The sequence below is a fragment of the Gymnoscopelus braueri genome (assembly GCF_963280865.1).
Source record: "Gymnoscopelus braueri genome assembly, chromosome: 11".
NCBI classification, from domain to species: Eukaryota; Metazoa; Chordata; class Actinopteri; order Myctophiformes; family Myctophidae; genus Gymnoscopelus; species Gymnoscopelus braueri.
The window spans coordinates 15,924,796-15,940,866 of NC_137613.1; the positions used below are offsets into that span (position 1 = coordinate 15,924,796).

General features: G+C 42.1%; 1 protein-coding gene across 1 annotated transcript in view; it reads right to left on the reverse strand.

The window, feature by feature from the left end:
• clcn1a (chloride channel, voltage-sensitive 1a) overlaps positions 1–11,887 on the reverse strand; it is a 57,990-nt gene extending 46,103 nt beyond the window's left edge. Inside the window, exon 1 of the mRNA XM_080442530.1 lies at positions 11,758–11,887. Within this exon, the coding sequence (XP_080298656.1) occupies positions 11,758–11,808 (51 nt within the window). The 5' untranslated portion in view covers positions 11,809–11,887. The remainder of the gene's footprint in view (positions 1–11,757) is intronic.
• Between the last annotated feature and the right edge of the window lie 4,184 nt (positions 11,888–16,071).

Sequence of the window (16,071 nt, forward strand, 5' to 3'; positions counted from 1 at the left end):
GTTGGCCTTGGAGTGGACTTTTGCTTTCCTCATGGACCTACCTGTGGATTATACCAGTAAAGCAACACACTGATACTTTTCTTGCACTAATGTCATGAACATTATACAGTATACCAGCTGCTATAGTTTACACCAAAAAAAAACTGCAATCCCCAGCTAGCACTGTAGTTACATGGCCATAGGTAAATAGTGCATTTGTATAGCACCTTTCGCTAAAGGACTTTACAATGGCAATTCACGCGATCACACAAACGTTCACACGCCAGAGGAAACCTGCTCATCCGGAGCAGTTAGGTGAAACGGTTTTGTTCAAGGCCACTTCAACATGCAGCTATAGGTCATGTTCTTCTTTTTGCCAGACCCAGGGGGTCTGGCTTACATGAGGCTTTGTACCTGTTTTCTCCATACATGGGCATGGTCACTTTGTCCTTAGGCCCCAGCCATAAAAGTCTGTCCCCCTTTCGTCCATACATGGGCATGTTTTGTACCTGTTTTCTCCATACATGGGCAAAAAAACAGGTTTTGGTCACTTTGTCCTTAGGCCCCAGCCATAAAAGTCTGTCCCCCTTTCGTCCATACATGGGCATAGACACAGGCTGACACGTCATGTGAAGTCTGGGTCTGGCAGAACCAGGTCTCCTGGTCTTGTTTAATTATATATATTATATTGTATTAGGGAATTCAATGCAATGCAAGGAGAAAAAATAAATGTATATGTATACTGTAGTCATACAGGTACTCACAGACCTAAGTACTGTATAGTAGTAAAAAGATAAATAAGAATTAATGAGGAATGTCTACACTGTTGTGAGAAATGAGTTAAATAAGGCAGTTTTAAATAGGGATAAGTTAAATTTAACAAAAAAGGAGAAAGAAAAAAATATGAGAAAAAATTAAAGTGTTTAAAAAGGAGAGAGAGGGAACAAAAAGAAAAGAAAGAAAAGAGAAAAGAAAAAGAGGGGTGGAACAGGAGAAGGTCATGTTTTAACCACTGAACACCCACCACCGCAACCAGCCTGGCACTTGAAAAGGATGTAATTCAAGTGGCCCATTTATACTTCACCACATGACACATTTCAACCTTTTTTTCTTTAGTTAGAATTATGCAATTGTTCTTGTACAACGCAGTCATTCGGTGAAGTGTACATTGGGCGTAGCGCTACACCAGACAGGTTCGCCCACTTGGAAAACCACTGGCCAAGGGATACCTGGAACACAGTTCAAAGAGGTGCAACGCACACCAGTCATTCTGAGGTGCCCACCAGCCAACAATAAAAATACAAAGAGCAACGTTATGACAGCAAGGCTGCCTTCATTAGGGTAGAATAAGGCAGCCTTGCAGTCATAATGTCGGTCTTTGTATCGTTCTCCATCTCCTAAATAAATATATTTTTGCATCGGAAGCTATTGTACGAGCGTGCGGCCGGCGACTCGTTTAATGTTTTTATACCTGGAACACACGGCACGGATATGATATGACAATGACACTCCAGGAATACTAGGGAGGGACTGAAAGGCAAGTGGTGTCTAGGACCATGTGGAGTCTTCTTTCAAAGAGCTGTCATCTCTTCCTGATTTAGCAGCTTGATGGGGACATATTGATGGATGGATGGATGGATGGCGCAATGGATTAAGACACACACAGACACACGCACACGTAGGCCCAATGTGACGATGTGATGTAGAGTTGAATTGGTCAGCACGCACACCCATGCAGAGTCTGCAATACAATACAACACACTGCGCCCTGGACTTCGCTCTCAACACTTCAAAAGCTCATCTGGCACTCGCCCCAAAAACTGTCAAGCCAAAAACACGTCGTCGCCAAACACGTGCATCAACCCTTTCATTGTCCGATGGACAACCCCCACGCGCAGCTAGGTGCACGGCCGCACCCTGTCCACATGCCACCCAGTGCCACCTCACTTCACGCCACTGTCCAGCCTGGCCCCTTTCGGGACATCCGGGCGCCAATGGCAGATTGGCGCCCAATCTGCCAGATACTCGTACCCTGTCTAACTACGTCTCCAAAGTGAGTGACACCCACAGCCACAACATTAGAGGGAGCAATCATGATCTGGTACCACCCACATGTAGAACAAACATGGGAACATTCTCATTCTACAACTCTATGCCCTGACACCATCGATTAAAGGATGCGTTGTGTGGTTTCTTTCAAAATTGGCCTGAAAAAACATATTTATCAGGAAACCACAATGGGAGGTAAATGTAAATTCCCATCGAAAGGATGTCATTCACTGTTTTTCCCTTTTCTCCATTGTACATATAGTGTTTTGCATTTGTTGATAATGTATAATTGTGTACATTTTGTATGCTATGTTGATGAATTGAATACATAGGACCACAATGGAAACAAGTCCCCAGGATATTTTTGTGTTATCCTTTTAGCCTTAATGTCAAACTGTACCACGTGCTGTTTACATTTCTGACTAGTAAAGTTATTCAATCAATCAATTCCTCTGTCACCTCAGGCTGTCACTGTCTATTGTGAGTATATGGTGAGACTAGCTGTTGAGGTTGAGAAACATCACATGACCCACAAGTCCCATCGTTACAAAGACAATGGAAACAAATATGCTGCCTGGCGAGCCATAACTCTAGACCACGGGTCTTCAAAGTCTTTCAGGCCAAGGACCACTTAGCTGAGAGAGAGCTGAAGCAGGGACTTTATACATACTGTACTGTATAAAAATGTGTTGCAGATTAAACTTTTTCATAACATTTCATAGATAGATTCATAGAAAATTTTGACAGCAATATCATCAGTGTTGTGTAAATGAATATATTTAGTTTGTTTTCGTTTATACATTATGTTTCTATTAATATGTTTAATTCGTGTTAATGTGTATTTTCAAACCCTCAATGCTTAATAAACGTATTGACCTTTGGCTCTGTACTGCTCTTTTCCCACTCTACACCAAATCTCTACGTCAAAAATAGCATAAAAGCTGCGGGACCACATAGGAAACAAGTGTTTCATTGCTAGGTTGCTTGTTTCACGCACATGATTTGGCAACCCGGGAGCCAGCGAACACAAAAACGCAGCTGACATTTGGGGAACGCGAAAAACGGGCTTTGGTGTTCCGTGCACATGGTAATGGGCAATTGCTGTGTGCAAATGCAGATCAATTACTCCAGCCACTGAGGAGAACCGGGCAGAAGAGATTTTGGGCACACCGCACAGAGCTTCGAGGATGATGATGATTGTGATTATACTTATATATTACGTTTATATTTGATCAAAATCAAATCAAAATCAATTTGTAGCCCTGCCCGAGTGAAAGGGCAGGGCTGTGGCAATTGGCAATGGGGGTTGGTGGTTCAGTTGGGTGTAAGGAGCAGCATGGGCCTCTGGAGATCTGATGGTGAGGCTTTTACACTCTTATTCTTATTTGTATAGGGATTGTGCCACCAACTGTGTAACAATCTTTGTTGCAATAAATAGTCCTACATCCTTTGACGTGTCTGACATAAATGGGCCAAAAACAAGCAGGATCAAGCTGTTTTCCAGTGGGTTTCTTCATTACCACAGGGTGAAGGAGAGAGTATATCGTTGCTGTCGGCAGAAACCTCTTTTCTCCATATTCAAAGTTGTTGTGTTTTTTTGTAAATTAACGCCCTGCTGAATTTGAATCCTGAAAAGTCCCCTGTCTCTCAGTTAAATAAATGGTAAATAGGCATTTACATACAGTACATGTAGTGCCTTTAGTTTCTCCAAAGCGCTTTACAATGTAGATTACATGCAACCATTCAAACACACACCGATGGTAGAGACAACAACGCAAGGCATCAACCTGATAGGAAGCAGTTGGGGTTCAATGTCTTGCTTGCTCAAGGACACTTCGACACTAAACCAGTGTCCCAGGTCGCGAAACAAGGAATGGAAACGCACTGGACATTCCAAAAATACCGAAACTGAGAGATACCAGAAATCACCAATCCCATATATGTGCAGACTCTTAAATGATGGTGGATTTTAGATTTGTGTTTTAGGTTATTAGATTTTTAGATAGTGGAGGACCTTTTTAAAAAACGTTTAAAGACTCACCTATTCAAACAGGCCTTTACGTAGCCTTTTATGATTACAGATTCTGTGTTACAACATAAGCACTTGTTGTGAAGCACTTTGTGATGTGACTCTGATGTCTGTGAAAGGTGCTCTACAAATAAAATTGACTTACTGAGTCTAAAATTTATTTTTTTCCCCCTTTTCTTTTTTACCCATGGCCCATTTCTGTGGCCCCTGACCCCAAAAGTTTCAAATAACTACAGTTATGTGTGGTGAAGCAGTGCAAAATGGATTTCCCCTTTGTTGTGGTACATGACAGGAGGTCATGGCAGGAGTATCACAGCACATTCTGAGGAGGGGAGAGTGCACTCTCATCGTAAATCACTTAGAGATGAGACAGGTCCCACGTCTGCGAGGGCGTTGGCACAGCACACACACACACAAAAGGCATGGAAAAAAGGAGAGGTATCACTTTACCTATAGGCAGTATAGGGTAACGCTAGACAGACACAGTATCCAGTTCTGAAAACACACACACATCCTGTGTATGTGTGTTGACTGTTGTCTTAAGTAAAAGTTATTGTAGGGCTGGGTTGACCTGGCATGGCATGATACAGGCCATAAGCTGTGCTGTGTTGCACAACATCAGTAGGGCTGCAACTATCGATCATTTCTGAAGCGTTTATTATTCTATCGATTACTTTTACGATTAATCAAATAATCAAGTAGGACGTTTAAAAAAAAAAAACTGTATTACATTTATCTACAGTGTTGCCCACCAAAATGCCCATCTACAAGCTCACAAACTCACAATGCCTCGCCATAGAATGCAATTTTTTTTAAATATATTTTCTTTTTTCTTAATCGATTAATTCAATTAAAGCTGCACTATGTAACTTGCGTTACCATGTTAGGATGGATGTCCCTCACAAAATAGACCAATCAATGATTGCACATAGGGCTGTCATGATCATGATTTTTTTGTTGACTATACATTTAAGTAATTGTACCAGTAATCAAGATAAATAATATACAAAGGCCAAAACAGGCTGTGTATTTAATTATTTCATACTTAAAAAAAAGGAAAAATAGCCGATCTAGAAGCTCACATCATGTTGTGCTTGTAGATCGGCTATTTACGCAGTTTTTCAAGAGATGAATTCATACAGATGAATGGAAACGATTTTGATGACTATGCAAAAATAAATTCAATTGTCTCAAATAATTGTAATGGTATCGCTAGATAAAGTTGATTTCTCTCTCCTATCCTCTCTCTTGCTCTCCATAACACATTCTTTCCTCTCTCTTTCCTGTACCCACCATTCCAAAAGTTACTTCCACCCCCCCCCCCCCCTCTCTCTCCCCCTCTCATATGCTTGCTTGCCTTGTTCCTTTCCTAGGCCGTCTCTCTCATTTCCTACATTTTTTCCTTCATCTGCCTCCCTTCGTCGTCTATCTCTCTCCGTCTCTCTCTCTCTTTCTATGCGGGTGTAACTCTACTCTTGGTTATATTTAGAACCGCCATGACCCAACATTCACCGTTACACTTCTCTACACCTCCTCTTGCCCCACCGGTCGTATCTCTCAATATCTCTCCCAACCCAAGTATTTCTCTCCTATCACTCTCTTATTTATATTCCATTCGGTCTCCTTCCGTCTGTCTCGCTGTCGCTTACGGCAAGGGTTTCCAAACTTTTCAGGCCGCAAAAAAATAATCCTATTTGAACTGGGGAGCCCCCACCCTGATAAGCACTTGGAATTGTAGGCATTGCATTTCGTTTGACTCGCCTCCACAGATAAATATTAAATTTTCTCAATGTTTGCCTCTTTCTTACGTAATATTTGACAATTTTGTCAATTGGGTATTAAAAATAATCGTTACTCCCCATCCTGGTGAAAACAGGTGACATTTTTTATTATAAACAAAATGACCTTTCTTTCTCTCTGTCCATCCCTTCTAGACGATTTAGACCTGAGGCCGATTTAAAAAAACACCTTCTAAATCCTAACGTAAGTTTTCTGAAAAAGAATTGTTGATAGTGTCAGCTCCCAGTTTTCAACAGACCGTGGTTGCACTGGTCAGCTCCCAGTGGTACAACAGTAACAGTCTGTGGTTGCACTGGTCAGCTCCCAGTGGTACAACAGTGACAGTCTGTGGTTGCACTGGTCAGCTCCCAGTGGTACAACAGTGACAGACTGTGGTTGCACTGGTCAGCTCCCAGTGGTACAACAGGTGTGAACATGTCTAAATGATGCGTAGCCTGCAAGCTACAGTAGTTCAGGCAGATACACTCGAGATGTTTACACGCATGTGCAGCTTTATGTGGGGATGTATGTGTCAAGCAGCTGGCCAAATTAGTGGTCTACTTAAGCTCAGCTGATTCTTTGTACTTCCTCTTGCTATCAGTGCTGCCACTGAATGTTACATGCACTTTATTTGCTCCCACCACCGCCCCAGCACCACCAGTAGGCTCTGCTTTCCCTAAGGGGTTCTGTTTTCCCCTGGGGGCATTTGTTATAGATGTACATCTCCCTGCTCTTAAATGGTTGCTTTCTAATGTGCTGAGGAAGGAGTGATGTATAGCAGAGCCTGAACGACTAGCTCAAAATAATATTCACACTTGTATTTACATTTTTATAAATACAATGTTCTCAAGCTATTATTGGTCTCAATCTATTTGTGAGTTATCTGACTGAACTGGGTGTTGCTGTGAGAAAGCAGGAATGCTGAGCATATCTTCCCTGGCAAAGACTCAATAATGAAATAAAATTATGCATCTGCATCCGATAAGCTTAAACTTTAAATTAGCATGGCCTATTTTCAACCACTCTTTATTCAATTTGTTTTTAAATAAATAAATGAGTGCAAAATCTGTATTAATTATATTATAAATGATACAAAATCAAATACAAACACATGCGCGCACACACACACACACACACACACACACACACACACACACACACACACACACACACACACACACACACACACACACACACACACACACACACACACACACACACACAATCTCTCTCTCTCTCTCTCTCAAAAGATGAACACGTACACACAATTGAGGCAGAGAGGCAGGCGCACACAAACACACAAACGATCTTGTTGGAGAGATCGTAAAACCCACAGTCACACAAATACCAATACCATACACAGAATACCATGCATAGACTCAAAAGATGCAGAGACAAGCATGTGTATACATGCACACCTTCGCAAACACCGTCAGACAGCCGCACACACACACACACACACACACACACACACACGCGCACACGCGCACACGCGTGCACACAGTGACGATATGCTGGGTGGAGTGAAATCTAAGAACGGTGACAACAGTATTCGTTAGGTTTGGCAAGAGGTCTGGGTCAAGACGATTAGGATCCAAGATACTGTGTAGTAGATGGCAGTACAAAAAACACCAAAATATCACACAATCACCATCATTAGAACAAATTGAAAATCCACTGGAAAGTAGTACTGTAGGTGCTGCAACTCTCCATTATTTCCCATTATTCTAACTTTTCGTTTAATCAGCGCTTTTATTGTTTATTATTGTTTTGATTGATTGAATACTAATAGCAGTTTGCAAAAAAAAGCACAGGAAAGTACACTTCAATACAAGGTCTGCTAAGAGGATTTTAAACCTAAGAAAGCCTATGGCTTGTTTCCATTGGGGTCCTTGAATACCGTATTCTAAAACATTCTATATATCAACAAGTCGGCGTTGTGCAGATTGTGAAAATAGTCACTTTTAGATCGGCTATTTTCCAGTAATTATGATGATGTCCAAAATAGGGATTGATTATGAATGGATTATTTAGCTTGTAGTAGAACTTCTAGTCAAATATATAAAATGGGGTATAAGTGGTTAAACTGAACACATTTTATTCGGGAACCCCCTCAAGGACCCCCTGGGGGTCCCCGGACCCCACTTTGAGAACCACTTCTCTAACTGATGTACTTTCTGGTAGAACAATATGGTGATTTCAGCAGTTCAGTTCTGATAAGCTGTGCTAACATTTCCCAACTGCATCAAGATAGTAGATAGATGATACATGAGATGAGCTCAATTAATAGGCCATTATACACCTGGAGAGTTCACCTGACCTACATAATCAATGTGTGATCGGATACATTCTTTCACTCTCAGATTCCATGAAGAAAGGTCATTTGTGAAACGTTGCTGCTGCTTGTCTCTTCTTAATAACAATTGTGCTCCTGTACCGTGGATGTTGGCAGTGAGCAGGCTTATTTTGTATTGTGTAAGTGTTAATTCATCCATGTGTAATTAGCCTGTACAGTTAAATTAACACTGAGGATTTTACAGGGAATGATCTGAGAAACAATTGGTTAACATTTAGTTGTTGTTTTTTTGGATAGGTTAAATGCAGCTGAAGACAACATTGTTATTTATACACGAGCTGTCCATGCTGGCCAGGGGCGTCACAGGGGGGGTGTAAGTGGGACTGAGTTACTAGGGCCCCCCCCCAAAAAAAAAAAAAAAAAAAAAAAACAATATTTTATTGGTATTTTTTAAAGAAAAAAAATCTTAGGGGGGCCCACAGTGAATATTTTTCCCCAGGGCCCAGAATTTGGTGCTACGCCCCTGATGCTGGCACAGTAACACTTAAAAGAAGCACACCCACAATGAATGTTATCACTTTCAGACGTGTTTGTTTACGCATCGAAATGCCTATACTGTGAAAAGGGTTGTACTAATATTTTTAGGAAGCCACAGAGGCAAACTCAGAGCACACTCCGGACGGAGAAAGGATAAAGAATTAAAAAAAACTCTACGGGTTTTTAAATACTTGATAGTTGTAGCCGTTCATTTTGTTTCCATCAGGTGGAAACCAAAACTTTTCAGGATTCAAATAAAAAAAAAAATAGCAAAAGTAGCAGATCTACAAGCTCAAAATGTGTCACTTCGCGCCGCCTTTTGAGCTTGTGGATCTGCTACTTTTGATGCTTTTGTGTGACGCAGTAGTATGATCAAGTAGGGGCGTTAATTTACGGGGGAAAAACGATTTCAACGATGTGTGTTGGTAAAGCAGCAGCGATGTGATGCCACCACTGTAATGCTGGAGGTGCGATGTTATATAGACTCTCACGTAAAGTCAACGGTGTTGCATGAAGGTCTTCTAAAATAGACAGGCTTTAGCTACACAAATTCTCCACACGGCTGTTGACCCAGCGCCACGTGTTCAGGCAACCCCCCTGCACCCCATGTTGCCCCCCCCCCCACGCTGTTTACACTATAGTCCACACAAGTTTGCACAAGTCACACACAGGTCACTTCCCAGTAGATGGACACACAGCTGTGTGTGGCTTGGGCCATTGTCCGAACTCTCACTCTCACTCATCCGCAACATCCGCGTAGGCTTGCAGTCAGGCTTGCCGCCTTGCACGGAGCGGCCCCCACAGAGCAGTCACAGTATATTCACAAATGGTAAATGGACTGCATTTATACTGTATAGATAATAAAAAGGACTATGTAATATGTTGGTGTTTAAAAGAAGCCAAAGTGGCCAACTCCAAGCACACTCTGGACGAGGCAAGGATAAAGCTTATATATTTTTACAGAAAGGCATTATAAAATGTATCCTTTCTCGTCCGGAATGTGCTTGGATTTGGCCTAGTTTGGCTTACTTTCATCTATGATTTGTAAATGGTAAAATGGTAAATGGACTGTATTTAGATATTTCTCCAAAGCACTTTACAATGTATTTCCACATTCACACATTCACACCCTGCACGGCGGAGGAAACCATACAAGGCACCAGCCTGATCGTCGGGAGCAGTTAGGGGTTCAGTGTCTTGCTCAAGGACACTTTGAGACGCAGCACACGGGCGCTCTATACCCCCTGAGCCACTGCCTCCCCCAAATGTATGTGAGCATGTACTGTAAGTGCACGTGTGCATATACTGTACGTATAAGCAAATATATGGAACAACACACATACATATACTGTACACGCACGCAGCCACGCACACAGGACCCCCCACGACAATTTGTCACAGAGTATGATTGAGCTAAAAGTCAACACATGGCAAGTCTCCAGTTTCAGGAGGTAAATTCTATAGGTCACACCGATCGGCAGCCCTGACATACCAAACAATCAACACCACTGGTTCTCACAAACGGTGCAGGACTGCAGGTTATCATTCTGGGTTTCTACTGTGTGGCATATCTGTTTTATTAAGTTATGGATCAGTTACGATTTTAATGATAGAAATAGCTGCAATTTTTTTTCTAAAGAGGAAATACATCTAAATGTAAAATTGCTAATTTTCCTTTTGTCTCCCATAATAGGGTGGTCCAGAAAGTGGGCCGGCCCCCAAATCAATCAAGATTTTAACCGGGAAAGCCTATACGTTGTTATACCTTCAAAACCGGGAAAGCATCTGTGTCATTTTAGATATTGCTATAGCAACAGGAAATTTGGTTAATTTTTTTGAATAAAAGATTTTCTGAAAACTTAGGTTAGGATTTAGAAGGCGTTTTTAAAATCGGCCTCAGGTCTAAATGGGATAATGATAAAATAACAGTATAAATACACGTATATATAAGTAAGTAATTTTCTTTAAAATCTTGATTTTTTTTTAACCGATAAATAATGTATAATACGTTAGTTCCAATGATCCTATTCGCCCGGAACAGCAATCGATTGATCGATCATTAAAATCAACATGCATTTGAAAATGCCTTTGGGCTGCTGTGTTAAGTGGTCAGGTGGGTGGACACTTTCAAGATGTTCAAGTGAACTCAGAAAAGGTTGGGAAGCACTGGTGTTGATGAACCCTTCATACAGGGACTCATCCTCTCCACCCCAACCACGTGACCCGGCCAGATTAACACCATTTCAAACGCTCGCTCCAGTTTCCCCTCCAACACACACACACACACACACACACACACACGAATACGGACAATGTCTCACTCACTCATAAAGACACATTGGACACACTTTCTCACGTATCATAGCAGAGATTCCGACAGCACAGCGAACAAGCAGGGGTTAGGAAATGAGTCGTGAAAAAGGTTAGCAAACAGGTGGTCAGCAGAGAAAGTGCACAGTAAATTGGTGTGTGTGTGTGTGTGTGTGTGTGAGTGTGAGTGTGTGTGCGGCAGAGAGCGAAGGAAGTGTGTATGTCTCCTTAGACACCTGTCGTGTGACCCCGTTCCCAGCAGCTAAGAGGTCTTTCCCCTCTTCACACACGCAAGCGTGCACACACACAAATCCTTAAGAAAACGGACCCCCCACTTAAGTCCACTCCATTTGTACTTTCTCAGAGTTAATATAACACCAAGGATTTTACTGTGCACACACACACACACACACACACACACACACACACACACACACACACACACACACACACACACACACACACACACACACACACACACACACACACACACACACGCACACGCACACGCACACACACACACACACACACACACACACACACACACCACTAACCCAGCAGGTGCGTCACGGCACGCAGAACAGAACTAACTCAAGGAATAGAGCGTCTGCAACAGTCAACAGACCAAAGTTTGCAGCAGAGACACACCGGCGAAAAATAAGACGGAGAGAGTCAGGAAGAGAGAGAGAGAGAGAGCAAAAAGAAAGGGAGACAAGGTAAACAAAAAGGAGAGTTATAGGTAAAGAGAGATAGATAGAGAGAGAGGGGGGACACTGACCAGAGTTTGCTTGTACCTCAGAGCTTTTCTTTCCGATGCATCTGCGGCCATCGACACACTGTCACTGACCCAAAAATAAACCTGCACTGCAGCCCCCCGTCTGTCTGCCCCCCAGCATGTCCTGCCTGCCCCCGGCCCGCACAGGAGCACACACACACACACACACACACACACACACACACACACACACACACACACACACACACACACACACACACACACACACACACACACACACACACACACACACACGCACACACGCACACAGTACGCATGGAGGCAAATTAACACCCGCCACAGAGATAGACCTACAGCAGCAGTTCTCAAACTTGTTCATGCCAAGGACCCCCAAATTGATATATATTTGGCCACAGACCCCCACCTGAAAATGTTTCGTGCCAGGGACCCCCAGAAGAGAAGATTTGTGTTAAAGAAAATGGTAATACTTTCAAGATTTTTAATAAATGTTCAAAAATAGCAGATGTACAAGGTTGAATATCTGCTATTTTTAAATAGCCAACATATAAAATATGGATAAGGTGGTTAAAGTTATTGCCGGGGACCCCCATGAACCCCCTGAAACAACACCCCCCCACCCCCAGGACCATTTGACTCTGAGGGTGTCCCAAATGCACACCTTTGTGTACATGTGCAACGAACTGGCAATATGCAGATCAACATGCATTTCTTTCAGTCCACCCATTTCTACATTTTCCATAAAGCCATTCTTTGCCATTCCAACACTTTTTTTTTTTATCCCACGATTTTGTAACCCCTATTTTTTCACCCTAGTGCCAATGCCTAAGCGTGTAATCCTGGGCACTACCTTCCCTCTGCCAACCTAGGGAGGCCAGGGCCGAGCTCATGCCTCCTTCAATGCATGAGAGCCGTCTGACCTTCTTATCACCTGACAGGGGAGAGTTTCCCTGGTTGGACGTAGCGCGTGGAAGGAACACGTTATTCCAACCAGTTCCCTTCCCCTCCATCAGGCGCCCCGGCTGGCCAGGGGGAGGCAGTATAGTGACCAGGATTACTGCATGGTTTTTGTGAGGGTACCTACCCTAGGAGACACGGGGAGAACATGCAAACTCCACACAGAAAGGCCCTTTCGCCAAACCCACCTAGGGTGTGGGCACTGATGACGCGGAGGAGAGAACACGCCCCCAGCGCCCACAGCGTCCCCTGCGGGAATCGAACCCAGGACCTTCTAGCTGTGAGGCGACAGCGCTACCGACTGCGCCACCGTGCCCCCCTTTGCCAACACTTTGATCAGCGCATGTTGTTAAAGGACGACTTGTTATGTATTATATTTTCATATTAATGCTCATGATAAAATGCTGGGAAAAAAATGTCTACTTGGTCTGTGTCTCATAGGAGGGTTGGACACTTCAGAAACCCGCCTACCAGTGACATCATCATTAGGCAGGTTCTTTTTTTCCCTATATTTTCTATTTCCTATATTTGACGAATGTTCACCTATTATGACGTGCCCAGAATTGTCCCAGAATTGTGACGTGGTTGTGGTTATAATACATTATCTAAATACAGTATGTTTCAGTTATGTTCTCCTTTTCTTTATTGCATAGTGTTCTTTCTAAAACTAGATGAACTGCATGGTTTTCCTCAAGCCAGTTGCTCTCATGCAGAGAGCCCCGAGGGCTCTCCAGGGCTCTTGTTCATCAGCCGGTGTCTGTTGCATGTAGGAATACACACAATGTTACGTGTTTCTGTATCTAAGTTACTTAACCACTTAAGCGCTATATATTTCATCATAAGCATGTGACTGAAATGTGTTCTTGTTCACGAATGACTCGGCACTCCTGGTCTCGGACAAGGACAAATTGCAGGTTGAAAAAGCCCTTAGGTCTGAGATCAGTCAAATCTGCACATGGCTCGCTGATAACATTCTTTTTGGGTCCAAAATTAACCTCAGTAAGGCCACAGACTTTACGGTCAGAGTGGGTGACAATGTTATCACAAGGAAAGAAGAAATTATCTACCTGGGTTGTATTTTAGAGAACAATATTTCAAGTGAAAAGATTTCATCAAAATTAAGGAAGAAAGTCAACCAAAGAACAAGATTTTTGGGCAGGATCTCCTCGTTGGTCAGGAATGCACAGAGGATATTAGCTGGAGCACTCATCCAATGTCATTTTGACTATGCATGCTCCTCATGGGACTCTAGCAAACTCAAAGGCATTAAAAGTAAAACTTCAGACCTCTCAAAACAAACTGATCAGGTTACGTCTAAAGCTCACACCTAGGACTCACCTAACCCCTGCTCATTATGCTTGAGTGGGATGGCTTAGGGTAGAGGACAGAGGACAGCAACTTGCAATGGGCCTGGTTTTCAAGATACTCAAGGGACCAGTGCCAATGTATCTGTATGAAGGGCCATTTATACTGAGCACTATAACTATAAAAAAAATAGTTTTCAAAATCGTAGTATAGTATAGTAGTATAGTAATAGTCAAGTGGATGGCAGAGTTCACACCGACTATAAAAAATACAATGGTGAACTATATAGTTTATAGTTATCGTTATAGTGCTCAGTGTGAATGGCACTTAACTACTTCAAAAGAGTGAGTAACGCCCATGGGCACAAGTTGCACAACTCCACTGATATCATTCCCCCAGATTCGGCACAAACATGGGGATGAATTCATTCTACTATTATGACCCCAAAATGTGGCATGCCCTACCACCAACAACCATCAAAAAGTGTGACTCCCTCCCTACTTCAAAACCGCCATAAAAGAGCACCTGTCTGCAATTTGCAACTGGACCTAGACAAGCCTTCGGGGCTTTTTGTGTTATCCTTGCATTATTGTATAACTGTACCTCTGTACTTTTTGCAAACCTTTAATAAAGTATTCAAGCAATCAAAGCAATTTTCTCCCCCTTTGTGTGGGTTTTTACACACTTCATTTATTTGGACCAGTTTTCTATGTAGAAGCGCTCTCTGTATAGTTAAACTCAGATTGTGTGATGGCCGCTTTATTTATTTATTTTTATTTTGAATAATGTGATCTTAGTATAATAATAATAATGTGATCTCACTGTATATGCCCACCCCCCTAGGGATGCTTTGTTAACTGTAAACCTCAGTAAAAAAAAGATTTTGAAAAGAAAGAAAATAAGTAGTTTAATTTGGGTATTAAATTGTTGTGCTTTTCTAACTATCCTGTTGTTAGGGAGACCATTGTTACATGTTAGAGAGAAGACAGAGTTTGCACAGCATCGAGTGTTTGCAAATTATCACCGCGATGACAACGTCAACATTCTACAAGTTGCACTGTCACTCAGGGACACACACACACACTTCAGTGGACATCGAACCAGAGATCTTTCTGTTACACGCTGACGGTCACCAAGCGACTGTCACACCACAACATCTATGTATATTTCTTAGGTCAACAGTCGGTATGGTATGGTGTATTAGTTTGTTTGACAGGCTGTTAAAAAAGCAGAGCGTGAGAGAATTTTAAATGCTGGAAGTCCTAATGATGTTTTGTACTGTAGTGCTTATGTTATAATTTGGCATTCTCATAGACAATACATGTTTTATAAAAGTTGAACATCTAAATCTGCCCGGCCCTCAATATTCACTAATAAATCATGCGTTGAGTAGATTCATGACGTCAGGAGATCCACCCTGGTAAACTAACCTAAAATATTACAAGGATACTTACAGTATATCATCAATGTACATTTAATTTCACTATCAAAAAGTATACAATAAATACAACTACTGCAGAAACTTCCTGCACTAGTGATGTCATCACTGTGCAATTCTATCCTGCAACCTGCACAGTCAGCTGCACAAGTCATTTTCATCGTCTCTGTCGGGTGTCCAAAACTGTTACTTTTCAGGAGTCAAATAAAAAAATATCAAAAGTAGCAGATCTACAAGCTCAAAACGCGTCGCTTCGTGTCGCGCTTTGAGCTTGTGGATCTGCTACTTTTCTGTGACGCTGTAGTATGATCAAGTAGGGCAATAATTTACGAAAAAAACAGAGGTTTCTGCCCGACAGCAACAATATAATTATATATAAAAATGAAACTGATGCCGTTGTCCAGATATGGACTAATAAGTAAATGTCAGAAGTTGTCCCTTATCTGCCGCCCTAATTTTAAAGTAAATTCAACAGGACAGGTCAGAATAAGAAATAAAATCCAATGATATTATTTTTTTCATAATTGATCATAGTCATATGGTGGCCAATCTTTGCTCTTATGTCACACTAACCACAGCATGACATAAGAGCAGAATTGGCGGCGTCTGTGACTATGATCACAAACGTAGTGTAAAAA